Source organism: Phoenix dactylifera, chromosome 10 (assembly GCF_009389715.1).
Source record: "Phoenix dactylifera cultivar Barhee BC4 chromosome 10, palm_55x_up_171113_PBpolish2nd_filt_p, whole genome shotgun sequence".
NCBI classification, from domain to species: domain Eukaryota; kingdom Viridiplantae; phylum Streptophyta; class Magnoliopsida; order Arecales; family Arecaceae; genus Phoenix; species Phoenix dactylifera.
This window is the reverse complement of record NC_052401.1, coordinates 401,242-422,237: the sequence shown is the minus strand read 5'-3', so window position 1 is coordinate 422,237 and position 20,996 is coordinate 401,242. Positions and strand designations below refer to the sequence as shown.

Sequence of the window (20,996 nt, the reverse complement as noted above, 5' to 3'; positions counted from 1 at the left end):
TACGAAGAAGTAACGGGAAGAACCAAAAAAAACAATAGATCTACATGAATATCACAGAGGCATTACTGAATTCCACCTGATGCATAAGCTTGAACCACTTGAGAAGAAGATCCATGGACAATACACTGGTCATTAGATAAACAACGAAAGACCTGACGACGACGACTACTACAAGAACAACAAAGATACCCAGAGTTTTTGGTCTAAGGTTCCAGAGACATCAGAATAATATAGAAAACCCAAACAATCATCAGAGCACACGTCATCTTACACTCGCTGAAGCGTCACTAGCCTAACACCTAACCAAGAGAATCGCTCATGTTAGAATAGTACGCTAGGGTTAGGAGTGCAATACAGGAAGCTTGATTCTACTCCCCGGGTAAGCATATGTTAATATCAGGAGAAGGTTTGTGCTCCGATGATTGCTGACCGTTCCAACCTGCCATCCGGAAAGAAGAGAAGTTCAGATTTGGGGGGTTGCTGCTCATGCTGTTTTCCACATCTCCATGGCTTTGCCCGGGTATCGTCGAGGCCGGGGTTTCACATTCATCATCAGGATTTGCCTGAGAAAGGGGCCTTGCTGTTGTCAATACTCCAGTAGATGTTGGAATTGGCGAGTATGTCGGTTCCTGGATAGCCTTCCTTTTATGCTCCTTAAAAGTGTTTGGTAAGAAACTCCCAACGACCACCTGCAAAAGCAACAGAAACCACATCATCGGGGCATCTTTTACATCCGAGAAACCTGAAGAAACACTATTTCTTTAGCATCGGAATAGAAAGATAAATGCATTTCTATGACCGTTCAAGTTAAAGTACTCCCATACGCTATATTCTACATCATACATACAGGAATGTCAAAAGTCCAAGACAGAAACAGCCCGACCAGGGCGTGACCTCCAGAACGGATGGCATTTTTTGAAATTTTCCTAAACCATAATTTGGATCAGCTTGTTCATATCATACCTTGTTAATACTCAGACACCATGATCGTTTCCTCGACGCCCAGGGACCAAAAATACAGGGAAAACATAACAAAGTATTTGAAAAACAAGCTAACTCGTAAAACTTATTCATCCTGTATGGAACAATTATAGTTACTATTGGCTTAGGCTTACCTAGCTTAGTCCAGGCTCATTCCACTGACTGAGCTAGACTAAGGCTCGGGCTTTCTTTATTGAGTCTGAAAATTGAGAGGGCAGCAATTCATTAGCATCACTAACTTTGGAGTCAGTCCTAGGACAGCACCCCCTTACTGTATAAGATAGCCTGATTGCACATGGATCAGTGCAAGTTCACAAGAATATACACAATGATTACTTTCAGTACAGTGGAAGTGCTCGGAAATCAAGATGTCACAAAAATGCTGGCTTTTAGTGGTTTCCACTTCAGAACTCTAGCATACTAAAAGTTTTAGAAAGCAAGGACTTGGATCTTATGCATTTTTCAATTTTCCCTTTTTCTTTAGCAGAGGGCAACTTGAAATTTACTGGCACAATTGAGCTTTGGCAGAGTTGATTTTTTTCATTCATTCTGATGATTCTTGTTTAAGCATCAAAATACACATTACTGTAACTAACTATGCTATAGTAATGATTCATTTAGAAATAACAGAAAATAGCAAATGGTGTATGTGCTACTATCTTCCTTAATCTTCATGGCCCTTTTCCAGATTATATAGTAAATGAAGCTGGCCTCATCCCATCTATCTGAGGTTAATTAGCTGATACATAGTAAGTGACTTCAAAATACGATGTTTATACTGCAAACAGAGATTCAAATCTCGTAAGTTATCAGTTTATATAGCAAAACATGCAAGATCCCAAAGCACAGAGGTCCATGATATACAACACTATCATGCTAGCACATTACGCAATGCTCCTGATTCATCACTTATGACCCGATAAAATAGCCTTTCTTTAGCTGGTACAATTGAAAACACACATAGAAGGTTGATAACTAATTTCTACATGGAGCGAAACCTAGAGAACATAAGTTTCATATAATTCCTGTTAGACATCATAATGTTGCATACGCCATAGTAGTCCAGAAGACAGAACTACATGAAATTTCTGCCAGGTATCAGAATGATGCTAACCCATACCGGTTCAAACTAGACACTTTGTACTATTATGTAATAGGGGAGTAAACTTCTGTTGCATAGTGTATGAATGCCCTTTTCCTAAGCCAAGTTGCTGATAGAAGGCTTACTTATTAGCACCTAGTTTGATATGTAATCCCCTCTTTGTCAGAGTCCAGTAATATTAACTGACCCATGTAGTTTTATGCAGGACAGCTTTCCCGGTACACCACATGATAGTGGAGTGTACCATGTAAGATATAGGAACAAGTCAGACATTTCTATAACAGACAAAAGAAGTTTTATGTTACTTGAATTGGACTGGCCGCAAGAAGTAATCCAGCAACTCCTCCACCAACCACACGACCATCAGGGCCAGCAAGTGAGACACTTATCCCGCCAGTTCTACTGCGTACGCCACCATTCTCTGTAATTGTGAAGGAGCCAGATAAAGATAGAATCTCAAAGCGGCCCTGCATAATAACATAATGAACAGCTTAGAACCCATTGTATTGTTTTTCTTCTCAAGGAAGATAAAAATAAAATAGATAATACAACCCAGAAGAAAGAGAGGAGAAGAGACATTGCAAATGAACATGAAGGTGGAACAAAGATTGTTTTTTGATCCTACAGTACAACTGCTGAGTGCTGACTTGCTAGTTATTAAATGTTTTAATATACATACAACCTTGGCTTTTATCTGATAGCATTTACGATTTTATTTATCATCTTATCACCCAGAGATGCATGTCTATGTGCACTAACTGGCCTTTAGGCAAATTCAACAATTCAGCACCTGTTTATAATGGACTATGAAGCCGTATTGGCTGCAACAATGACAAAAATTTAACCCTTAGCAGAAACATCATTTACTGTTTCTAGTAGAGCGCATTGGCACATTACATGAAGCCAAATGGAAGTTCTTTTAAATCGCCTAGGCAACCTCAAAATTTTTCAGCCTGTGACCTGAATTATCTCGAGCATCATGATGAAAGCACAATCAAAAGTCAGTGAAGATGAACACGAGCTCCTGCAGGTAGACATGAGCAGAAGGAACCCTAGTTCAAAAGATGTCTAAGATGCAGCTGTATGCAACCTTCAGAGCCACATTATTAGGTTTGCAAGCTTCATGGGTCTTCCAGGAAAGATACTAGTTGATATATAATAAAGGACTTGTGAAGACTCAGACACAAGCAATGGAATTGATGATCATCGGCCTTGATATTTAGCTGCAATGTTTTATGCATGAAGACATGTGTCTGTACATTTCTCACTACAGGAAATGCGCTTCCTACTTACAATAAATGCTTGGAATGGGACTCCAACGCAAAGGGATGCTGAGTGTTGCATATAAGGAGGCAGTGTTAAGAAGAAAAAAAGCCTACATGCGAAGAAAACTCTGAGAATACTTGGAAGAGTCCCTCTCATGAGATGGTGATCCATATGTCTCCTAAACAAGAATCCTTAAAATAAAGTGAGCCAAAGACACAAATTAAATGTGCTCACTTAGGATGAAGGTCAGCAATGTGAGTAATATAAAGCACTGTGATGCATGGGCACAGCATGCTAGAACAAATTTACTGTTGACCAGGAGGCAAAATCACCCTCTAAGTGATTTTAGGATGGCTGATCCCCTCAAAGATACTGGTTTTACCTCTCCTTTTCTTTATTCCTTGATCTCTTTTTTTTTCAATTTGAGAAACATGGTGGGAATTCCACCTTCTGGGATCAAATGAGGAACCTCCTGTCCCCTTTCAATGTAGATTACTAGCATGTACAAAGCTACTTAGCATTAAGCATTTACTATCAAGTTCCCAGATAAACTGCCTTATACTGGATTAAACCACATGCAAGAGCAACAAACTAGACATCTAGGTAGATTTAACAAAACTATAACTACAAGAAGCTAGTGTAGTGTAGTGTCGAATACTAGTTTTTTTGACAGTGAAAAAACAAAATAACCAACCTTCAAGTAGCCTCTAAAACTTGTGGAAATGACAAATGCTAAGGACAGGGAATTTGCTTAATTTGTAAAATCTGGTCGCTTGATGGTTGAGCTGGAACAGTCAGGAGTCATCTCTCTTTTTTTGATGCTGAAACTGATGAAAGATATCATTCCAGAGTTATTATTTGTAGTTTATTAACCAAGGCAGAAGGCTGGTGCAGGTGATTCTCATTCACGGACCTAAAAAATTGAACAAAGTAGCAGATTTTGGATGGAATTGGTTGAATCTCATACATAATGTCTGGAGTAGGGGCTCCATGGATCATTGCTGGATCACATGATTGAAAGGAAGAGCCCCTCAAACCCCACCCCTTCACCCACCCAATAAAAGGATTTTTACTTATGTTTTATATGAGGTGTAGCACCATCAGTCCATCACGGAACTTCAATATATCTAATCAAATTACATGATTGATATAACCTAAGTTCCTCAATACAATATTAATCCTATCTCATGCTAAGACATAGCATACATTTTTTTTTACTTTCTCTTTCCATACATATAATGCTTCTTAGTGATGTTAAAACTTTGCCTTTTACATAATTTCTTATCTAGACAAATAGTATTTGTCAGCTTCAACGTATTTTGGTTTTAGCTTTTCAATCCTCCGAATGGATGACATGTACAAATCTAAACCACTCCGAAAGAGTTTTAAAAGTTTAAGTTTGATATAGAGGAATAACCTAAGGGCTTAAGTATCTAATTATAACATGCCAAGGTTAAGTATCAAGATAATTGGTAATGGCATGCTTTCATGGAGACAAAAATTGAAAACCTGAGTGTTCATATTCCAAGCAGCTGTCGAGCGGAGATAAGTGGCACTCAAGGTAATAAGGACGCATTAACAAAACTTAGCCGTCTCATCAACAAGCAAATAAACCTGAATGCCCGCAAATAAGAAGCCGCAGCTCGTACCTCATATGTCAAGGTGCCACCAGAAGAACCTGGCTGGCGTAGAGTGACATTGGAGATAGCTCCATTAGCAGAGAGAATGCAAACTGCCCGCGGGCCCTTTTGGGAGAAGGAGAGTATCCTCGCAGCAACATCCTACCAGGCCAAAGGAATTCTTCAGCATAAAGTCCCACTTATTCAATCTCCGGTCGTGTGGTGCAATTTAAAAAGTAGTTTGGGAAGGCATTCAGAACAGCAAATGAGATGAGGAGCAAAAATTTCAGCTTTGTAGTTGCGATGTGTTACCTCCCCTGTGGCTATGGTCACAACATGTGGTGTGAAATTTCCTCCAGCTGAGTACGCAAACCACTCCCCTTCAAAAATCAAAAGTTTGGGACGTGAGATGAGACAAGTATTGCACGGTTATGCACCGAACAATCCACCCTCTAAATGATAGCGAGTTGATGTTCGGATGAAGCACTGCAGCTGGGTCATTATATTAGGTTTTTTTCAGTCTTATTTTCCGATTTGTGTATGCCAAACAAGAAAATAAACCCGGTAGCACAGCACAAAAATATTTTCTTCACAAGGAACGCTTGAAAGGCAGGGCTTTTGTCCCGCTACCAGCGTTAGCCCACCAAGAAGAACAGAAGTAGAAGGGGGTTCCTTGCCATAATCTATGAAATCAAGATGAAAGAAACGAGAGATTTCCCCTTTTTTTTTCGTAGCATTACGGTCTCGGCTCTCCTAAAAGCTAGCAACTTTATCTACCAATGATTTTCTTTTCCCCCCACTGTGACCAAACTATTAACTGTTCGATATCAGGACACTGAAAAAAAAAGAAATAGTTGCCACCAACTCAAACAGTCACGGAACCGTAAATAAAAATGGGTAGCAGGGAAAACGATAGAAAAGAAGAAGAAGCGTCTGCAAGCGAGGGAGGGAAAGAGGAGAGAGTCAAGGTTGGAACTTGGAAGGGGAGGTTAGAAGAAGAGGGAGAGAAAGAGAGAGAGGACCGACCGAGAGCTGCAAGGAGCTGGCGCTTGCCGGAGCCTGGTGGCCGCCCTCTACCCCGTTTGCTGGAAAAGTCTCCGCCGACGGGAGAGAAAGGGGAGGAGGAGGTGGTGGGGGACAGCGCCAGGGCCATGCTGCTTCCGTCGGGCCCGTATTTGCGGGGCCTCCCCCGCTTCTTCCGCGCAAGATCCTCGCCGCCGCTCCCGACGCCCGTACTCATGCCCGTCGCTATCCCCATCCCTATGCCAGGCACCGGCGGCACCACCGCTCCCGGACCAGCAGGCGGGGACGGAGTCGGGGATGGCGATGGGGTCGAAGAAGGAGAGTCCTTCGCCGCCCCTCCCGCATCTCCTCCTCCAACTTCAGGAGAACCACTCACCACGACGCTCTCCCTCCCTTCCATGCATATACTAGCGAGCTATCCGACACGCCGACAGACGGACAGACGGACAATAGGAACACCAGCAGCAGCGCAAAGGGAAGGAGAGAGAAAACCCGATCGAGTGGTTGGATAAAGTTTCGATCTCCTTCTTTCTTTTTTCTTCGTTCCTTCTCCTCTTCTTCCTTTCTGGGTTTTGGAATGAGACGCGACGACGAGCAGGGCGAGCGAGTCTTCCTCTCTTTCCTCTCCTCTCCTCTCCTCTCCTCTACTCTACTCTACTCTCCGTCCGTCGTCGATTGAGAAAGAGAAAGAAACGGACAAAGGAAAAGGAACAAAAAAAAAAAAAAGCTGCTCTGGTTATCCCTTTCTTCCTTTCCTTGCCTTCTTTTTTTATTTTTTCCCTTTCCCTTTCTTTGTTCTCCCTCGCCTGCTCCTCCTCCGGCTGCTGCTACCGCAACCGTGAGGCGAGAGACAAATACATAGAAAGAGCGGGTTCCACTTCCCCTCATCTCTCTCTCACACGCAATTTCCTCCCTCTCTTTAAGTGACCTCTAAACCCCTTGAAACCACTCGGAATGACGTCGATGCCACCAAGCAGGGCAGGGTGCGTGCCCTCAGACTCCAGGGGCTTTCTTTTTATCTCGTGGGGAGTTGGGCTGGGAAAAGTGGAGCTGGAGAATCTGGGAATACGGTGAAAACATAGTCCAGCCCGTGTTTCTTCTGCAGAACCTAAACCTAGCGGCAATTCGTTCGTATCCAGTTAGTTAATTAAATTAAAATTACGACAATACCCTCTTAATTTTAGGCCAACCTTGGTTAACTTTTTTTTTTTAACTTTAAGAAGTTCAAAAAAAAAAAAACCCAAATTTGCAAATTATTCCAAGTTGACTCATCTCCATTACATCATGTGACCATCGTATTATAATATAAAATTGTTCTACGCTGAATCTCCCATTCGTCGGGTATAGATCTCAAAGCACAACCAGAATCATCATCCATCTACATAGATCTCAAAGCGACTAGTGGATGATATAAATTATTCACCCACCTACAAAAATCTCAAAGCGACCGTATAGATAATCCAGATATTCATCCATCTACATAGATCTCAAAGCCTAGATATTTATCCATCTGCACAAATCTCAAAGGCAAATGGATGATCCGAATTCGTGCAAGAAAGGAAATATGGGAGGAGGGCTTTCTCCACACCAGCCACTATTGGCGCCACCCGCTCCCTCAACATGGGCTGTGATTGTTGAAGATCCCAACACTGGTAGTGGGGCACGAGGGCAGGCGGTGGATGGTTTGAGCCTGAGAGATCGGGGTTTGGTGAGGTGAGAATAGATCAAGATAATCAAAGACGTCGGAACTAGGCTATGGTTGAGATTATCGAAATAGAATTTGGAGTCAGAAATCAAGAGATTAGAAGAAATTGGGGAAAATTAAGGTTTAGGCGGAGTCAGAAGCCCTAGACTTTGGAGAGAAGAGAGAGATTCGCCACAAAATGATGGAGTGGTGTATCGATGTTGTTGTGAGAGGCTCACCGGTGTTGCCACATATGCTTTCATCTGACCGCTAGCGACGTGGAGGGAAAAAAAGAAGAGGAGAAAAGACGATTAGAGAGGAAGAAGAGGATGATGCCTGCATAGATCTCAAAACAACCGCAAATGATTTAGATATTCATTCACATGTGTATCTCTCAAAGCAATTGTGGATGATCTGATATTTATCAATATGCACACATCTCAAAGCAATCAATAGATGATCAGAATTATCCATCTCTTTGTACAGATCTCGAAGCAATACAAATGTTCATTCACGTGCACAGATATCCAAGCAACTGCATAGATAATCCGAATATTCATCCGTCTACATAGATCTTATAGCAACCATATAAATGATCCAAATAGTCATCCACTTGTACGGATCTCAAAGTGATTGTATGGATGACCAGGATTATTCATTCATCTACCTGTATAGATCTCAAAGCGACCATGTAGATGATTTAGATTATTTATCCATCTGGATAGATCTTAAAAAAATACTGGAATAGGCTAATGCCATTCATAGGTTAGAGAGTCCAAGGGCAAGTTTGGAATGGTTCGAAAACTCAGAAAATTCGTTTAAAATTTTTAAAATTAAAAAAATATATTATAATTTTAATTTTTTAAAAAAAAAGGATACGATAGCAGAACAGTCAAGTGCGCGAGGTCCTGTCATAATTTTCCTTCTTTTTTTTTTTTAGGGAGGGTGGGGGTCGGGGTTTGCTATTGTCACGGAAAAAAAATGGAGGACAAAAGGCGATAAAAAAAGAAAGCGATCGAATCAATGCATTTATTTATAGGGCGGGGCGGTTTCCTGGATCCTCCTTGTTTTCTCTCTCTCCTTTTTTTTCAAAAAAAAATTTTGAAATCCACTCCGAGTCGTTCAACCATAAATGGCCAATCGGTAGATACCAAAATTCCAAGCCCCCAACTTTTGCTCGTTAGAACTAAAGAATTATAAAGAATTATATGTAGTAGGTAGCTTTAAGGGAGACCCTCCCCTTATAATACTGCCGAGCGCCGAGTTTTTACCCGTCAGAAAACTATAGGATTGGGAATAAAGAAGCAAATCTAGTAGACTAGTTGGCAGATTTAGGGGAGACTCTTCCCTAATAAATCTCCATCCATCTCCTTACTCTTACCCGAAAATCATACGCACTCTGAACGGACGGAGGAAGTATTTCGAGCAAAGCCGCAAAGGTGGTGGCCTCCATGGGAAGCAAGCCACAACAACAGGGGCTTTTGAGTAATTACGGCATGTCTCTTTCACGCACTATACGTAGATAAGTAGGAAGGCGGTTTTATTAATTTATTTCACCACCCCAGAACAAAAAGAAATAGCAATAAAAAAAAAAGGCGGTTTTCGCTTGGGAGCGAGATGTAACTTTAAACTTTTGAAAAGAAAAAAATTAAGAAGGACGCCCCTCCACAGACATCGATGGAGGGAGGAAGGGGATGGGAAAAGAGATTAATCTGATCCGGTCAACTGTTGCTGCGCTGTAAAAGCTAAAACCCTCTCTGAATTATATCAATACTTATATCCTAATGATAAAGAATTTGGGGAGAGGGGGTGCAAATCCCAACACCACTCTCCGTTTCTGAAACCAAATGAAATCCGAGCGTCGCATTTGCAGTTCCTCTTTTAAAGAAAGAGCGAGAAGTGGGAGGGAGGGAAAGGAGAAAGGAAGCTAGCTGGCAGGCGGCATAAATATATACATAAATATAGTTGTAAAAAAGAATGGCAGGGGAGAAATAAAGAACTGTGGAGGGGCTTCTCCGCCTTCAAAGCAAAAAAAAAAAAAAAAAAAATACAAGCACCAGCAGGCTTAAAAGCTGTCGGAGGACTCGTTCGACGTTAGCTTGGCCTTCCTTCCCTTCCCTCGGTGGGCCTACCTTAAACCCTCCAGAATCCTCGAGCTTACGTCGGGAGGGAGAGCTTCCCCTGGGTCCCCGGCGCGCCACCAAATGGCGCCAAGGGGAGGCCTCCCTCCGCTGTCTTCTTCCGGGCACCCAACATCCCTGCCTTGCTGGCCTGTCGGCTGATCTAAGATGGGCTACGTCACCTGGCCCCCCTCGGCGTTAGGAGTTTGAACGGGGGAGCTATTCACGGGCGCTGAGTTGGATTTTTCAAACGTTCAACCGGCACTACCTAATTTTATTAGCTGAATGGTGCCTTCTCTTGCGATTTGTAAGACACCGGAATCCAATGCCCAGAGATGCCGATTTTTATTTAATGAAAAAAAAAGCGGATTTTTTTAGACGTCCATTGCCGTAGAACAGCATGATACTCAGTGTAAATTAATAAATACACTGGCCCAAAATTCAAAACAAACATCTAAAAAAATAACAAGAAAGAGATGCCGAAAGGATTCAAACAAACATCTACAGAAAAGAAATCATGAAAGAAAAAAAAAAATCGAAAAGAGAAGAAAAGCTTTTTTATTAAAATAATTGTAAAGAGCCAAACTCGACCCCCTCTCACCCAAGGAAGCCATCCACAAACAGAGTCATCATACTTATTTGTTTCCTCTCCTCTCTTAAAACTTCCCTGGGACGTCTCCACCACACTCCCACCTCTCCAAGTTGCCTCTCTCGCTCTCTTAAAAAAGACGCATATAACTCTTTCCCCTTCTTAATAAAACTATACGCTCTCGTTGGTACAATAAAAAAAACATCACCATCTTCTATCAAAAAATAAAATTATCACCATCCTACTCTAAAAAAAAAACTTTTATATTACGTCGATCTAAAGCTCGGTCTAATTTAATATGAATCTGGATCTTGATAGAATTATTGGAATTTGACAATAAATCTCAATACTTGCTTGATATGCTCGATCCAAAAATCTAAATTTGAACTATCAAAAACTCAAACCATTTTAACTGTTAAAATAAAATTTTCCATTCATATCAGAGAGGTCACCTCGAAACTAAAGCTTTCAAAAGTACATCATCCACCTAAGCTTGGGTAGCCTCGATCGCTACTATGTCCGCACCATCTTACTAGTTGGCAGTGGATAACTCCATGAAACTGTTCAGAGACCAACAAATTGATTTTCTTTATTTGGCATCATCATACATTTTTTTCACGTTGGCATGCCACGCCACCGCTCTATCTTGAATATATGGCTGAGGTTGGTCATGCAAATCATCGGTCAACCTCAACATGCAAGGAGAAGTGAAGACTTTTCTTCACACGGGAGGCATGGTCACTTTTCCTAAAATAAGTGGATGGAAAGAATACGGCAACATCCTTTCCAATTTTATTGACAAACATCTCCCCTCTGAAGTTTAATTTTTTTTAATTAATCACTCAAAATTTAGGGGGAACAAATAGATAGTTGGATTGCATTGACACAAAAAATATTTTTGAGGGACTATTTTTCTTTTATAAAAAAAATTAGGGTTGAAGTCCGTTTGAAGTAAAGTTGGAGGGACAACGCTATGGCTTTTCCTAAAAAGGATGTAAGGTACATCACTGGATTTTTGGTGTCCATGATCCACTTCTTCATTTCATGTGATTTAAAGAACGTGTTAGGATTTGATTACTATGAGCTACGCTGCAACAAAACATGGCATGAAAAATTCTTACTTGACCAAAGCCAAAAAAAAATTCTTACCGGCAATTATTAAAGTTGTAAATTTGATTATTTCTATTATTAGTGACTTACCATTAAGTTAAAGTGATATTTCACCTTTCATATAATTTGGTAAGAAATAATTTAGATTGTTTTATATAGTAATTATAATATGCAATCAACATCCCGATCGGATTTTCTATTAGAAGCATGCACCCCTTATGTAATTTTTTTTTTCAAATAATGCTCCTCATATATCGCAATCTAACCGGTCTTCAATTCTTTAAAAGTGAATGGAGCTTGGTGATAGGAACATTTTAATTTAAGTTGCAAATTAGTTGCTGCACTAGTAATTTAGAAGACGGCCTTGGTGCAACAGTAACAACGTTTAATTGTGGTTTGGGTTTTATTGGTTCAAAATACTAAATTAGTCTCCATGCACATGAGAATGAGACTATGTACGTATATTATTAGCCTCGTCTAGTCCACAAACTATATGCTACGATACCCTTTTTATTGGTGCATCAGTGATCGGTTACCGGATAGAAGCGGTATCTTTCGCGAATAAAAAATGATTCATCTCTCTTGGCAGGGATCCGTTGTTGAATCATGCCTGCACAGATGTCAAAGCACTCCGAACTCCATCTTGCATTCATCTGCACAGGTCTTATAGTAATCGCAGATCTCAAAATGATCCGTGGGTGATCATCCAACGGTAGCGGTGGCCTCGCGCGCGAAGTAAGGTGAATCGCGCGAAAGACACAACCCCGTCCCTCGCGCAGCACAAAAATATTGCATCAGAATGAGTCGTAAACGCATGCAGGAGCCAACGGAAGAGATGATGACCGCCTTGGTCCATTGGGGACCTTGGATGACCCACCTGGCAGAGAAAGGGCAAATGGTGCCAGTTTGACCAAAATCCATCATCAACGACTTGACGTAGGTGGGCCAGCTCCCAGCGTGAGAAGTGAGAAGAACAGGGAAAGCCGAGGCTACGCCCAGGCAGCCCGAGAATCCATCACCTCGATCGAGCCCCCCTCTTCTTTCTGCCATCCGTGCGTCCTTCTCCCGTGGGAGGCAACCGCAGCAAGGCTTCGGAGAAACCCAAGTAAAACGATGCGGGACGGCAGCGGGCTCGACCGACGATGGTGACGCGCTTGCTACCACTGCCGACCTTTTTCCCATTCCTATTCACCCGGAGAGAGAAGTGGAGCGAGCCACACGCACGTGATGCATCGGTCACGCGCTCCCTCTTTCCCTACCTGCCGCCCTCTCTTTCCATGGGCAGCCAACAACCTCGAGCGAGCTTCCCAGGGGCTTATTACGGCCATCATTATTTGCCTATGAAAAAACTGAAAATTTCGAAACCCCAGATTAGAGAACAGTTCCTCCGCGTGACTCGCATATACAAGAAAGGACAGGGAATCTATTAACGCCGACGTTTCGGAGGTGCTGCCCTCGGGCTCAGGGATTCTTTATGATCCCTATTGCATTTGTTCCAATTAGATTATTTCGGCCGTTTAATTTGGATCGGCAACGTCTGCAGGACTATTTCCACCACAAAAGAGCAAAACAAAGCCGGTGCGTTCCATTTATTTCCTTCCTCTTCTATCAAGACTTAGATCACCCACCATCTACCCATTCCAGTGGATCCAGCTCGCCACCAGCAAGGTCTTTGCCAGATACGGTTTGCAGCGACCAAATATGCCCAGGGCTCCATCGCAGCTTTCCGGCCAAAATTCAAGAGTCCGGTCAAAAGACCTTCCCGTACATATTCGCGGTTGCGTACAGATGACTCGCATCACAGACCATTTCCCACCTCCCCCGGCTTTAAAAAATGATTGGGTTTTCCGATAAAGCCTAGATGGTAGAGATATGATTGTATAATAATCTACGAAGTGGGCATTTTCATATTAGATTCTTCGCAGTTGCCTTGTAGAAATAAAACAAAAGGAGAACCGAGAGAGAGAGAGAGTTCAAACATCTTTTCTGGTGAGAGCTTTCAATTCCTGCATCTTTTAATAAGGCATACGACCGACTAAAGGAGAAAACAACAAATAAAGCTGCCAGGTGATAATTAAAGTAAGAAGAACAGGAGACAGCATCCAAACCTATTGTGTGATTCTTTCCTGACCTCCAGCCCTCTTTCAAGGTTAAACCTCCAGCTCAACGGATGCTCGAGTGTTTTCAGATACATCGCACTCTGGCTAATTAATGGGACTACCCGCCTCGAGTCTTTATTTTTCGGAAGACAACTATAAGCTCAAAGACTTAACCGAAGCAATGTAATGTGCGCGCTCGGGGGAAAAGAGCCGAGCAATCTGGGTAAGTTTACGAATCAGGTTTAGGAGGGAACTTGAAAAAATGGCCATACATCCTCCACCAATTCACCGAGGCTTCCTCAACCGTCCGATATTCCCAGATATGTGGCCTCGATTTCTCACGAGCTTCTAAAATCTCCTGCAACAAAACGAGACGAAGCCCTTAAGCTAAGACTGACAAAAAACATATGCATACTGGAAACCCGTACATGCATGATGTCGAAAATAGCGCATCCAAAGAACCAAGAGACAAAAGTTAAAAAAAAAAAGAAAAGAAATCAATAATGATCAAAAGTAGAACTTTAACATGATGGTACACACGAGAACTTTATCGATGCGTTTCTATGACCACCTTGATGCGTCCAGCAGCCACTCATATACGCCCTTCAAGATCAACAGTTGACTAATCATAGACTTTTTGGGCTCCTTTAGGAGATGCCCCAGTAACACAGAGGCAAGCAGTTGTTCCCGAAAACTATTTTGCAATGAACAAACCAAACCCAATACAGAATGTGATGCCATGGGGTTGTTTTGGAGGAATCTAAATCAATATCAAGAAAGCTATAAATAGCGGCATACATTACTCCCTACTCTTCTTGTTTTTGTTATTGTTTTCTCACTTTTCCAATCCTAGGCTGCCATCTTGAAAAATCCGAGCAAAATCCAAATGAGCTTCATACGGATTGGGAAGGGGGTAGATACAACCAAGATATGCAGGTACCTGGTGATTAGATCTCGACCTAATATTTTCACAACAGAAAAAGATATGCAGGTGTCTCTAGAAATAGACAGGCCCAGGCCCCAGATCCATGTTGAAAGTCAAAAAAGATGAGGAGAAAACCGAGGTAACATGGATGGAGGAAGTGAGAGAAAGGATACTGACTTGCTTTTTAAATAGAAAATGCGTTGATGAATAAAGGATATTGACTTGCTTTTAAATAGACAATGAGTTGATGCATAAAGGATAAACCACAAAGGTTCAGAAATCTTGACCTAACAAACACAAACGCGCAATTAGAGTTCACATGCATGGTTGCAACACCAATTAGTAACAATTTACATAGAAAAAAAAATTCTGCGTAAGATAACCAGAAGATACCATAGTCGTCCAATTTGATGGAAACTGATTTCTGAATAGTAACCACAGAAAATAGTCTTAAATTACCCAAGGACGCATTTGTGGCTAACTAGGTTTTCAAGGCTTTTCAAATGGAAATAAACATAGACTATGGTTAGAGTTATGCCAAACCTGAACTTCTGATGACCTTCCAGTTTTGTGGTTAACTAGGTTTTCAAGGCTTTTCAAATGGTAATTAACATAAGCTATGGTTAGAATTATACCAAACCTGAACTTCTGATGACTTTTTGGTTTTGAGGCTCAAACAGTCAAAGAGTGCATTCCACTTCCCGAAGCAAGTGTCAAATTCTCCGTATCTGTAGTACTGTTGCATCTGGTGAAATGGAGCTGCCATATGGTGCACAAGCATCAGCATAAAGTATATACATTCACAGCATAAACTAATCCCATAAGTATTTACATCACAGCAAAAACTAAGAAGTTAGCTCTAAATTCCTTGCAACAGAATGTAAAATTATTTGATACATGCTTGAAACATAGCATTATGTGAAAATTGTATCATGTGTGTAATCATCATGCCGAAAAAATGTGCAATCTGTTTAGGGTTTGCATATACATGAACAAGGTACTACATCGCTCTATACTACAGCTTATTCCTTAGTTCTCCATGTTGCTTGTGTGTATTGTGAATTTGTGAAATAACTTGAATAATAAATAGATCAATAAATAAATTTGGCCTCAAATGAAGATTTATCACATCTATGTAAGATCAAGGCTAGTGTTTGACACTATGCCCTTAAGACAGATCTCGCCCTCTACACAGGTGCTTTGGATCTCTTGAGCATCTGCCTCCCAGAATACAATGATCTTCACAAACAAAAGGAGCACACCAATTTGTTTGTACGGCGAACCAAAAATTGAGTTTTTGTACTCTCTTTGAATAAGAGAACAAAATGAATTAAATAAAATTTTGTATATAAAATGGTTGGGGCAAGGCTCTATTTTTAGAGTTCATAGTAACTATTCAGAATAGACGCCAAGTGAAGAGACATGTCTTTTCTATTCAAATGCATATATTCATCCCTACGAATAGTCATGTCTTTCATGTTACAGTCATATCTTTTAAATGAAAAGATGCATCCCTACAAATGAATAGATGCATCTCTTTTGAAGAGACACACCTCCTCCAAGATGCAACTTTTCAAGTGAGTCACTTTGGAGCTTATTTTCTCATTCACCTTTTACTGTCTAACACTTCATTTCCATTTAAGTAAATCATATATCACCTTCTTTAAAGATCAGTATGAGGTGTCCAATCAAAGCAATGAAGTTTCCTTGTTTTCATGATTTGATGCAGTCAATATGGACACATTTTTCGTTTCTGCAGTTGATAATGCTTAAATCACTAACATTTTGAAACTATATATCATAAATAAAATTCAGAAACCAAAGACGCCTTTTTTTGAAAATCTGCGCCTTACGCCATTGAATTACATGGCTGCATATTTGGCTGGGCCACTATATGATGTGCTCAACCCAAACTATATCCTGAGACGGCTGAGGGGCTTGGTACATAAGGCTCTCACCATTGCGGAATCTGGGGAGGGTTAGAAGTACGCAATCTTAACTCCATGTTCGGAAAAGCAGTTTCTGTGTTTCGAACCTGTGACCTCTAGATCACAATGGAGCAACCTTACCATTGGCCTTAAAGGGCTGAGCCAAATAACAATTTTGTTGGGGGGCTTAAAAAGTTTTGGCACAACTTGAATACACACTAAACTTTAAACCAAATATTATGTTGGCACATTAAGCTTTCCTAATTAACCTGCATATGGCCTACGCATGTGCATGTATGGATGTCTGTGTGTGCATAAGGAAAAATTTCACCGAACTCAACCTCAAACCCAGGAAATAAAAAAGAAGTAATGTTTTATTCTATTTGCTCTTACTACAAGGCATACCAAATCATCTTATAATTTGAGCCAAGTCAGGTTAAAAACAGCCAGTCAAATATTTGGCCCCAATCGCTTGAGCATTTCTCATTACATTCTGAGCCAAGATCAGAACAGAATTTATAGGGGTATGTTGAGCTTTTAAAAAAAAAAAACTTTCATAACAAGGACTGAGCTTAAGACCACCCTTCACTTAGCGAATCCACACTCACACAAGCATCTAAAGAGAAGAGGACCCATGTTCATAACCACATCTTAAACCAAAAAGTTTTTTCTCAACTGGTTCAAGGTTCAACTACTGCAGGAGATGAATTGTCAAGCCCATGACACCATAACGCATAGATCTAGACATGTAATCCATCATGTATCCAAGAAAAAGAAAAGATAAAGATTTGTAAGATTTCATTCGCAGGCTTTAAATTGTATTAATGGGGATTGTCCTATGCCTTGAACAGAAACATAAGAAATCCAGATTTGTCACAAGCATTGGTTAAACCAAATTAACCACAACCCTCAAACTAAACCTAGCAACTAAAGAGGAAAAAAACATGATTTCCTAATCCTGCAACAACACTCTAAGCTATTATAACTAGGGTTCAGTGAAACAGATTAGCATTTTGTAGCACTTCCAACCTTGTATCTCATTAAGGTATGGCAGAATCGTTTATAACAGACAAAAGTGATCCTCGATTGAAAATTATATTGGAGAAATAAATTAAATGCTCAAAGCTTCATAAACTAGCTATCTCAACTTGTTTTGACTTGACATTTTGATCTAGCTGACAAAAAACATTTTTTTCATCCTATTATTGACTCTCCTAGTTTTGATGGTGGAAACCGACAATAAGCGTTCATGAAATTGGATTGTTGAATCATGGCATTGTCTGACCTTAACTATTGATATTGATGCATCAGATTAGCAATCTAATGCAATAAGGCAATGGATCATCACTGATGAGAACATCATAAAAAGTATTGCACTCGTTCACAGTCCTCAAGTTTAAACATAATGAGCAGTCCACTTTGCTTTGCTCACTGCAAACTTGCATGCCTCTTGAATCTTCCTCGATCAAATTTGCAACAATTGCATCACCAGATTTCTGTGCTTGTGTAGTTGTATTCAAGTTATAACCATATGATCTCTCAGAATTGGCACTTAAAAGATCATTACATCAACTGCCAAAAATTTAAGGATGGTTAGCATATCCCATCCTTCTTCAGGAGGGTAAATAGCTCAGAAATAGTCTGATCAGATCAACCAACATCTTCAATTCTCATGAAAATCACCCAGGAGACCAATGAGTGCAAATTTAGCTCGTTGAAACCTCTTTACATGTTCCAAGGCTTCTTGGACATCTTACTGATTCAACATCTTATTGAACAAGAACTCGATCCAAGTTCTAAGAATGACTATCAACGCACTCTGAATCCACAAAATGCAGATCTGATCTATGATGATATCAATCAGAAGTCAAAATTCCATTTAGGGCAAAGCGTAGGAAAAAGCTCGAGTTAATCATAGCCAAAGTCATTGAAGTGAATCCTCAAATCCAGCAAAGCTTGGATCTAGCGCCCCCCCCCCCCTCTCCTCTCTGTGCATGCATACACGCATGTCTGAACTAGTTAAAAGGACAAAAGTAACAAAAAAGGTGTCTGAGTAAGAACTGAGTATCAGAAAACTTCAATGATTCTATTTATAGCATGGGTGTTGCTAAATGAACTAAAGAAAAAAATCCACAAATGAAAACTTCTAGTATAGTTTGGACCATCATGAACTGCTAAGAGATGACAAGCTCTTCGCATAAGCTAACTACCTACAAATCTCAGCCCCCGCCCTGCCTTTTTTTCCCTTCCACAGCAAAAACATAAGTAAGAAAGAAATTAGTAACAAAAATACAGAAGAAGAAAAAATAGTCAAAAAATTTGGAAGGACGGTGGGTCATCATTAGACCCTCCTATTATTCCATCAAAAAAATTTTGTATATAGTGTTGTATAAAAAGGTAAAACAAACATGTAAGTCATCACGAAGTGAATGTTCTATGAACTATTTCTTGTTTAAGGGTACAGTTTCTGCCAAGATGATGTAATAGAAATGCATCAGTTTCATTAGAATGTCAAAATCAGTAGTAGCTACAAGTCAGTTCCAAATTTCTGAGGCTTGTAATGTAAGTTTTTGCTTGACTAAAGTTATAAGGTTTTCAATCCCTAGCAACCATGGGGCTGCAAACTGAGAAAAGATTATTTCCTGGCATATCCATCCATAAGAAATACCGGGCCCTTTTGTCATTTAGCACATGAGCATGGCACAGCTCCATATCCATGACTAAATGGGCCGTTTACGACGAGTGACTTGTTAGTTGATGCAAACTGGAACACATTTGGCAATCCCAAATTCTGAAACTAAATTGATATAAACCCGATGGGACTTATCTCGTACCCATGTCAGCTGAGACAGAAATGTTGACGAAGGCAACAGCTAAAGGAATACAAAGCAGTATAAAGGCAGAGATCAGAATCAGGCCACCAGAAGGAATCCATGAGATGAGGTTTGATCTCAGCCCCCACTACAATGTAAGCTCCATACCACTAGAAGGAATCCATGAGGCAACAGCTAAGGCATGCAATACAGCCCGATCCCACTAGAACTGCTACGAGCACCTCATTCTCATCGCTGCCGCCATTGCATAGGAGGAAGAGATAAAACAAATAGTTGAGCGGCATGCAGCGGCATCCTTGCTTACTCAATCGTCGAAAATTGAAATTGGAGAGGGGGCCTAAAGATGGGTACATAAGTTGTTGTTCCGAAGCAGATGCAATGAAAAAGGGCACCGCCACCTTGAGCTCTGGGGCAGACAAAAGATGTTGATATCAGAGTCAGAGATAGACGCTCAATTTCTAGGGACATCCACCATCTTTGGGGACCTCAAATCGGGAACATGTATAGTTGCAACAGAGAGCAGGCAATGCGATCCATCCATCACAAGCCTGCGCTGTTATAGCTCGCCCTCGTCTCTTTTCAAGATCCGGACGGTCGATTTGAGATGAACTAACACGTAAAAAAGCAATGTATGGAATCCAGCGATTTCGCTCTGCCATCCCAATAACTCCCCCCCTTCTTTTTCTTTCCTACAACCATTGGATCGGGAACGGACAAGCATATAACCGCCCAACGAGCAGCGAAGAAGCATTCAGACAGACAGAGATCTAGAAATACGGAGAGAAAGAAAGAGAGAGAGGAGAGAAGGAACAGGAGGAAGATTGCGTGCGTACAGTAGCAGAACCAGAGAGCGTCGAAGCATTTGGTGCAGGAGACGCGCCGGACCTGGTCTTGGGGGGCTGCTAAACCTGAACTCGAACTGTTGACGTTGGTGGTAGGAGCCGGAGCCGGTGCCGGGGCCGCCGCCGCCGCCGCCGCCGCCGCCGCCTCCTTGGGAGGATGATCCATCTGAATCGAGGGAGCGCAAGCTGTTTGCTATTGCGGCTCTAAACCTAACCAAGCGGAACAGCGGAGGAGAGGAAAGAGGACGACGACGGAAACGAAAGGCCTCTGGCTGCTGGGGTCTCCCGTCCCACCAAGAATTTAGGAATTAGGAATTAGGAATTGAGAGGGAGGAGCGCGGAGCGCCGCGCCTGGCTGGGCTTGTGGGCTCCCTTTTCGCTGGCCGCGTACACAAGGGCAGGGCTCAAGGACCCCACCCGGCCCGTCTTGCCCACAATCAACGTTGGGGAGCGGATCGACGTCTAAATGGCGCGCTCGCTCCACCTTTGTTCGCCCTCCCCCCACTCCGATTAATGCGTCATCCCCTCAAAGCAGTCAGCCTGCATCTTACGTTTGATATTTGTTATGATCGCACAAACAAACACCTATGCACCTGTTATTTCCAATCTCCTATTTGCTGACGACCTCATACTCGCTGCCGAAGCTTCTCTTGCTCATAATCTGGATACTGTAAATTGCCACTCTTAGGCAGACTCAATTATCTTCTGGAATAATTTTCCTCACTAGATCTCTAAAAGCTCATCTTTTCTTTAGACTGACTAGTTCGCCGGCAAAGGCGCGAACAAGGACTTACTCACCCCAAGCCATTCTTCCCTTGCTCTCTCCTCTCTAATTGTTATGTTGCATGTTTCCTTGTTAATGAAATCCTGCGAC

General features: G+C 41.4%; 2 protein-coding genes across 3 annotated transcripts; both read right to left on the bottom strand.

The window, feature by feature from the left end:
• Positions 1–62: 62 nt before the first annotated feature.
• On the bottom strand, positions 63–6,879 carry LOC103717685 (AT-hook motif nuclear-localized protein 10-like). Its single transcript, XM_008806161.4, has 5 exons — positions 5,995–6,879; positions 5,281–5,348; positions 4,999–5,130; positions 2,389–2,550; positions 63–689 (listed from the first exon to the last, which is right to left on the bottom strand). The coding sequence occupies exons 1-5, from the start codon at positions 6,389–6,391 to the stop codon at positions 369–371; spliced, it is 1,080 nt and encodes a 359-aa protein (XP_008804383.1). The 5' UTR covers positions 6,392–6,879; the 3' UTR covers positions 63–368.
• A 6,587-nt stretch (positions 6,880–13,466) lies between these two features.
• On the bottom strand, positions 13,467–20,627 carry LOC103717681 (uncharacterized protein C227.17c-like). 2 transcript variants are annotated; one of them, XM_008806158.4, is made up of 3 exons: positions 20,114–20,627; positions 15,154–15,277; positions 13,467–13,951 (listed from the first exon to the last, which is right to left on the bottom strand). In XM_008806158.4, exons 1-3 carry the CDS (start codon positions 20,286–20,288, stop codon positions 13,942–13,944), a joined length of 309 nt encoding a protein of 102 aa, XP_008804380.1. In that variant the 5' UTR covers positions 20,289–20,627; the 3' UTR covers positions 13,467–13,941. The 2 variants fall into 2 exon arrangements, with proteins under 2 accessions (XP_008804380.1, XP_008804379.1); XM_008806157.4 differs by having other exon boundaries at positions 15,159–15,277; positions 20,114–20,602.
• Between the last annotated feature and the right edge of the window lie 369 nt (positions 20,628–20,996).

What these genes read in the sequence shown, in the direction of transcription:
- LOC103717681 (XM_008806157.4), bottom strand. Translation starts at nt 20,288, where the DNA reads ATGGATCATCCTCCCAAGGAGGCGGCGGCGGCGGCGGCGGCGGCGGCG. An exon ending in CGCTCTCTGGTTCTGCTACT is followed by an intron (nt 15,278 to 20,113) that starts GTACGCACGCAA and finishes ACCATATGGCAG; the next exon opens with CTCCATTTCACCAGATGCAA. An exon ending in AAAAGTCATCAGAAGTTCAG is followed by an intron (nt 13,952 to 15,158) that starts GTTTGGTATAAT and finishes GTTTTGTTGCAG; the next exon opens with GAGATTTTAGAAGCTCGTGA.
- LOC103717685 (XM_008806161.4), bottom strand. Translation starts at nt 6,391, where the DNA reads ATGGAAGGGAGGGAGAGCGTCGTGGTGAGTGGTTCTCCTGAAGTTGGA. An exon ending in TGACCATAGCCACAGGGGAG is followed by an intron (nt 5,131 to 5,280) that starts GTAACACATCGC and finishes TTGGCCTGGTAG; the next exon opens with GATGTTGCTGCGAGGATACT. An exon ending in TTGCGGCCAGTCCAATTCAA is followed by an intron (nt 690 to 2,388) that starts GTAACATAAAAC and finishes TTGCTTTTGCAG; the next exon opens with GTGGTCGTTGGGAGTTTCTT.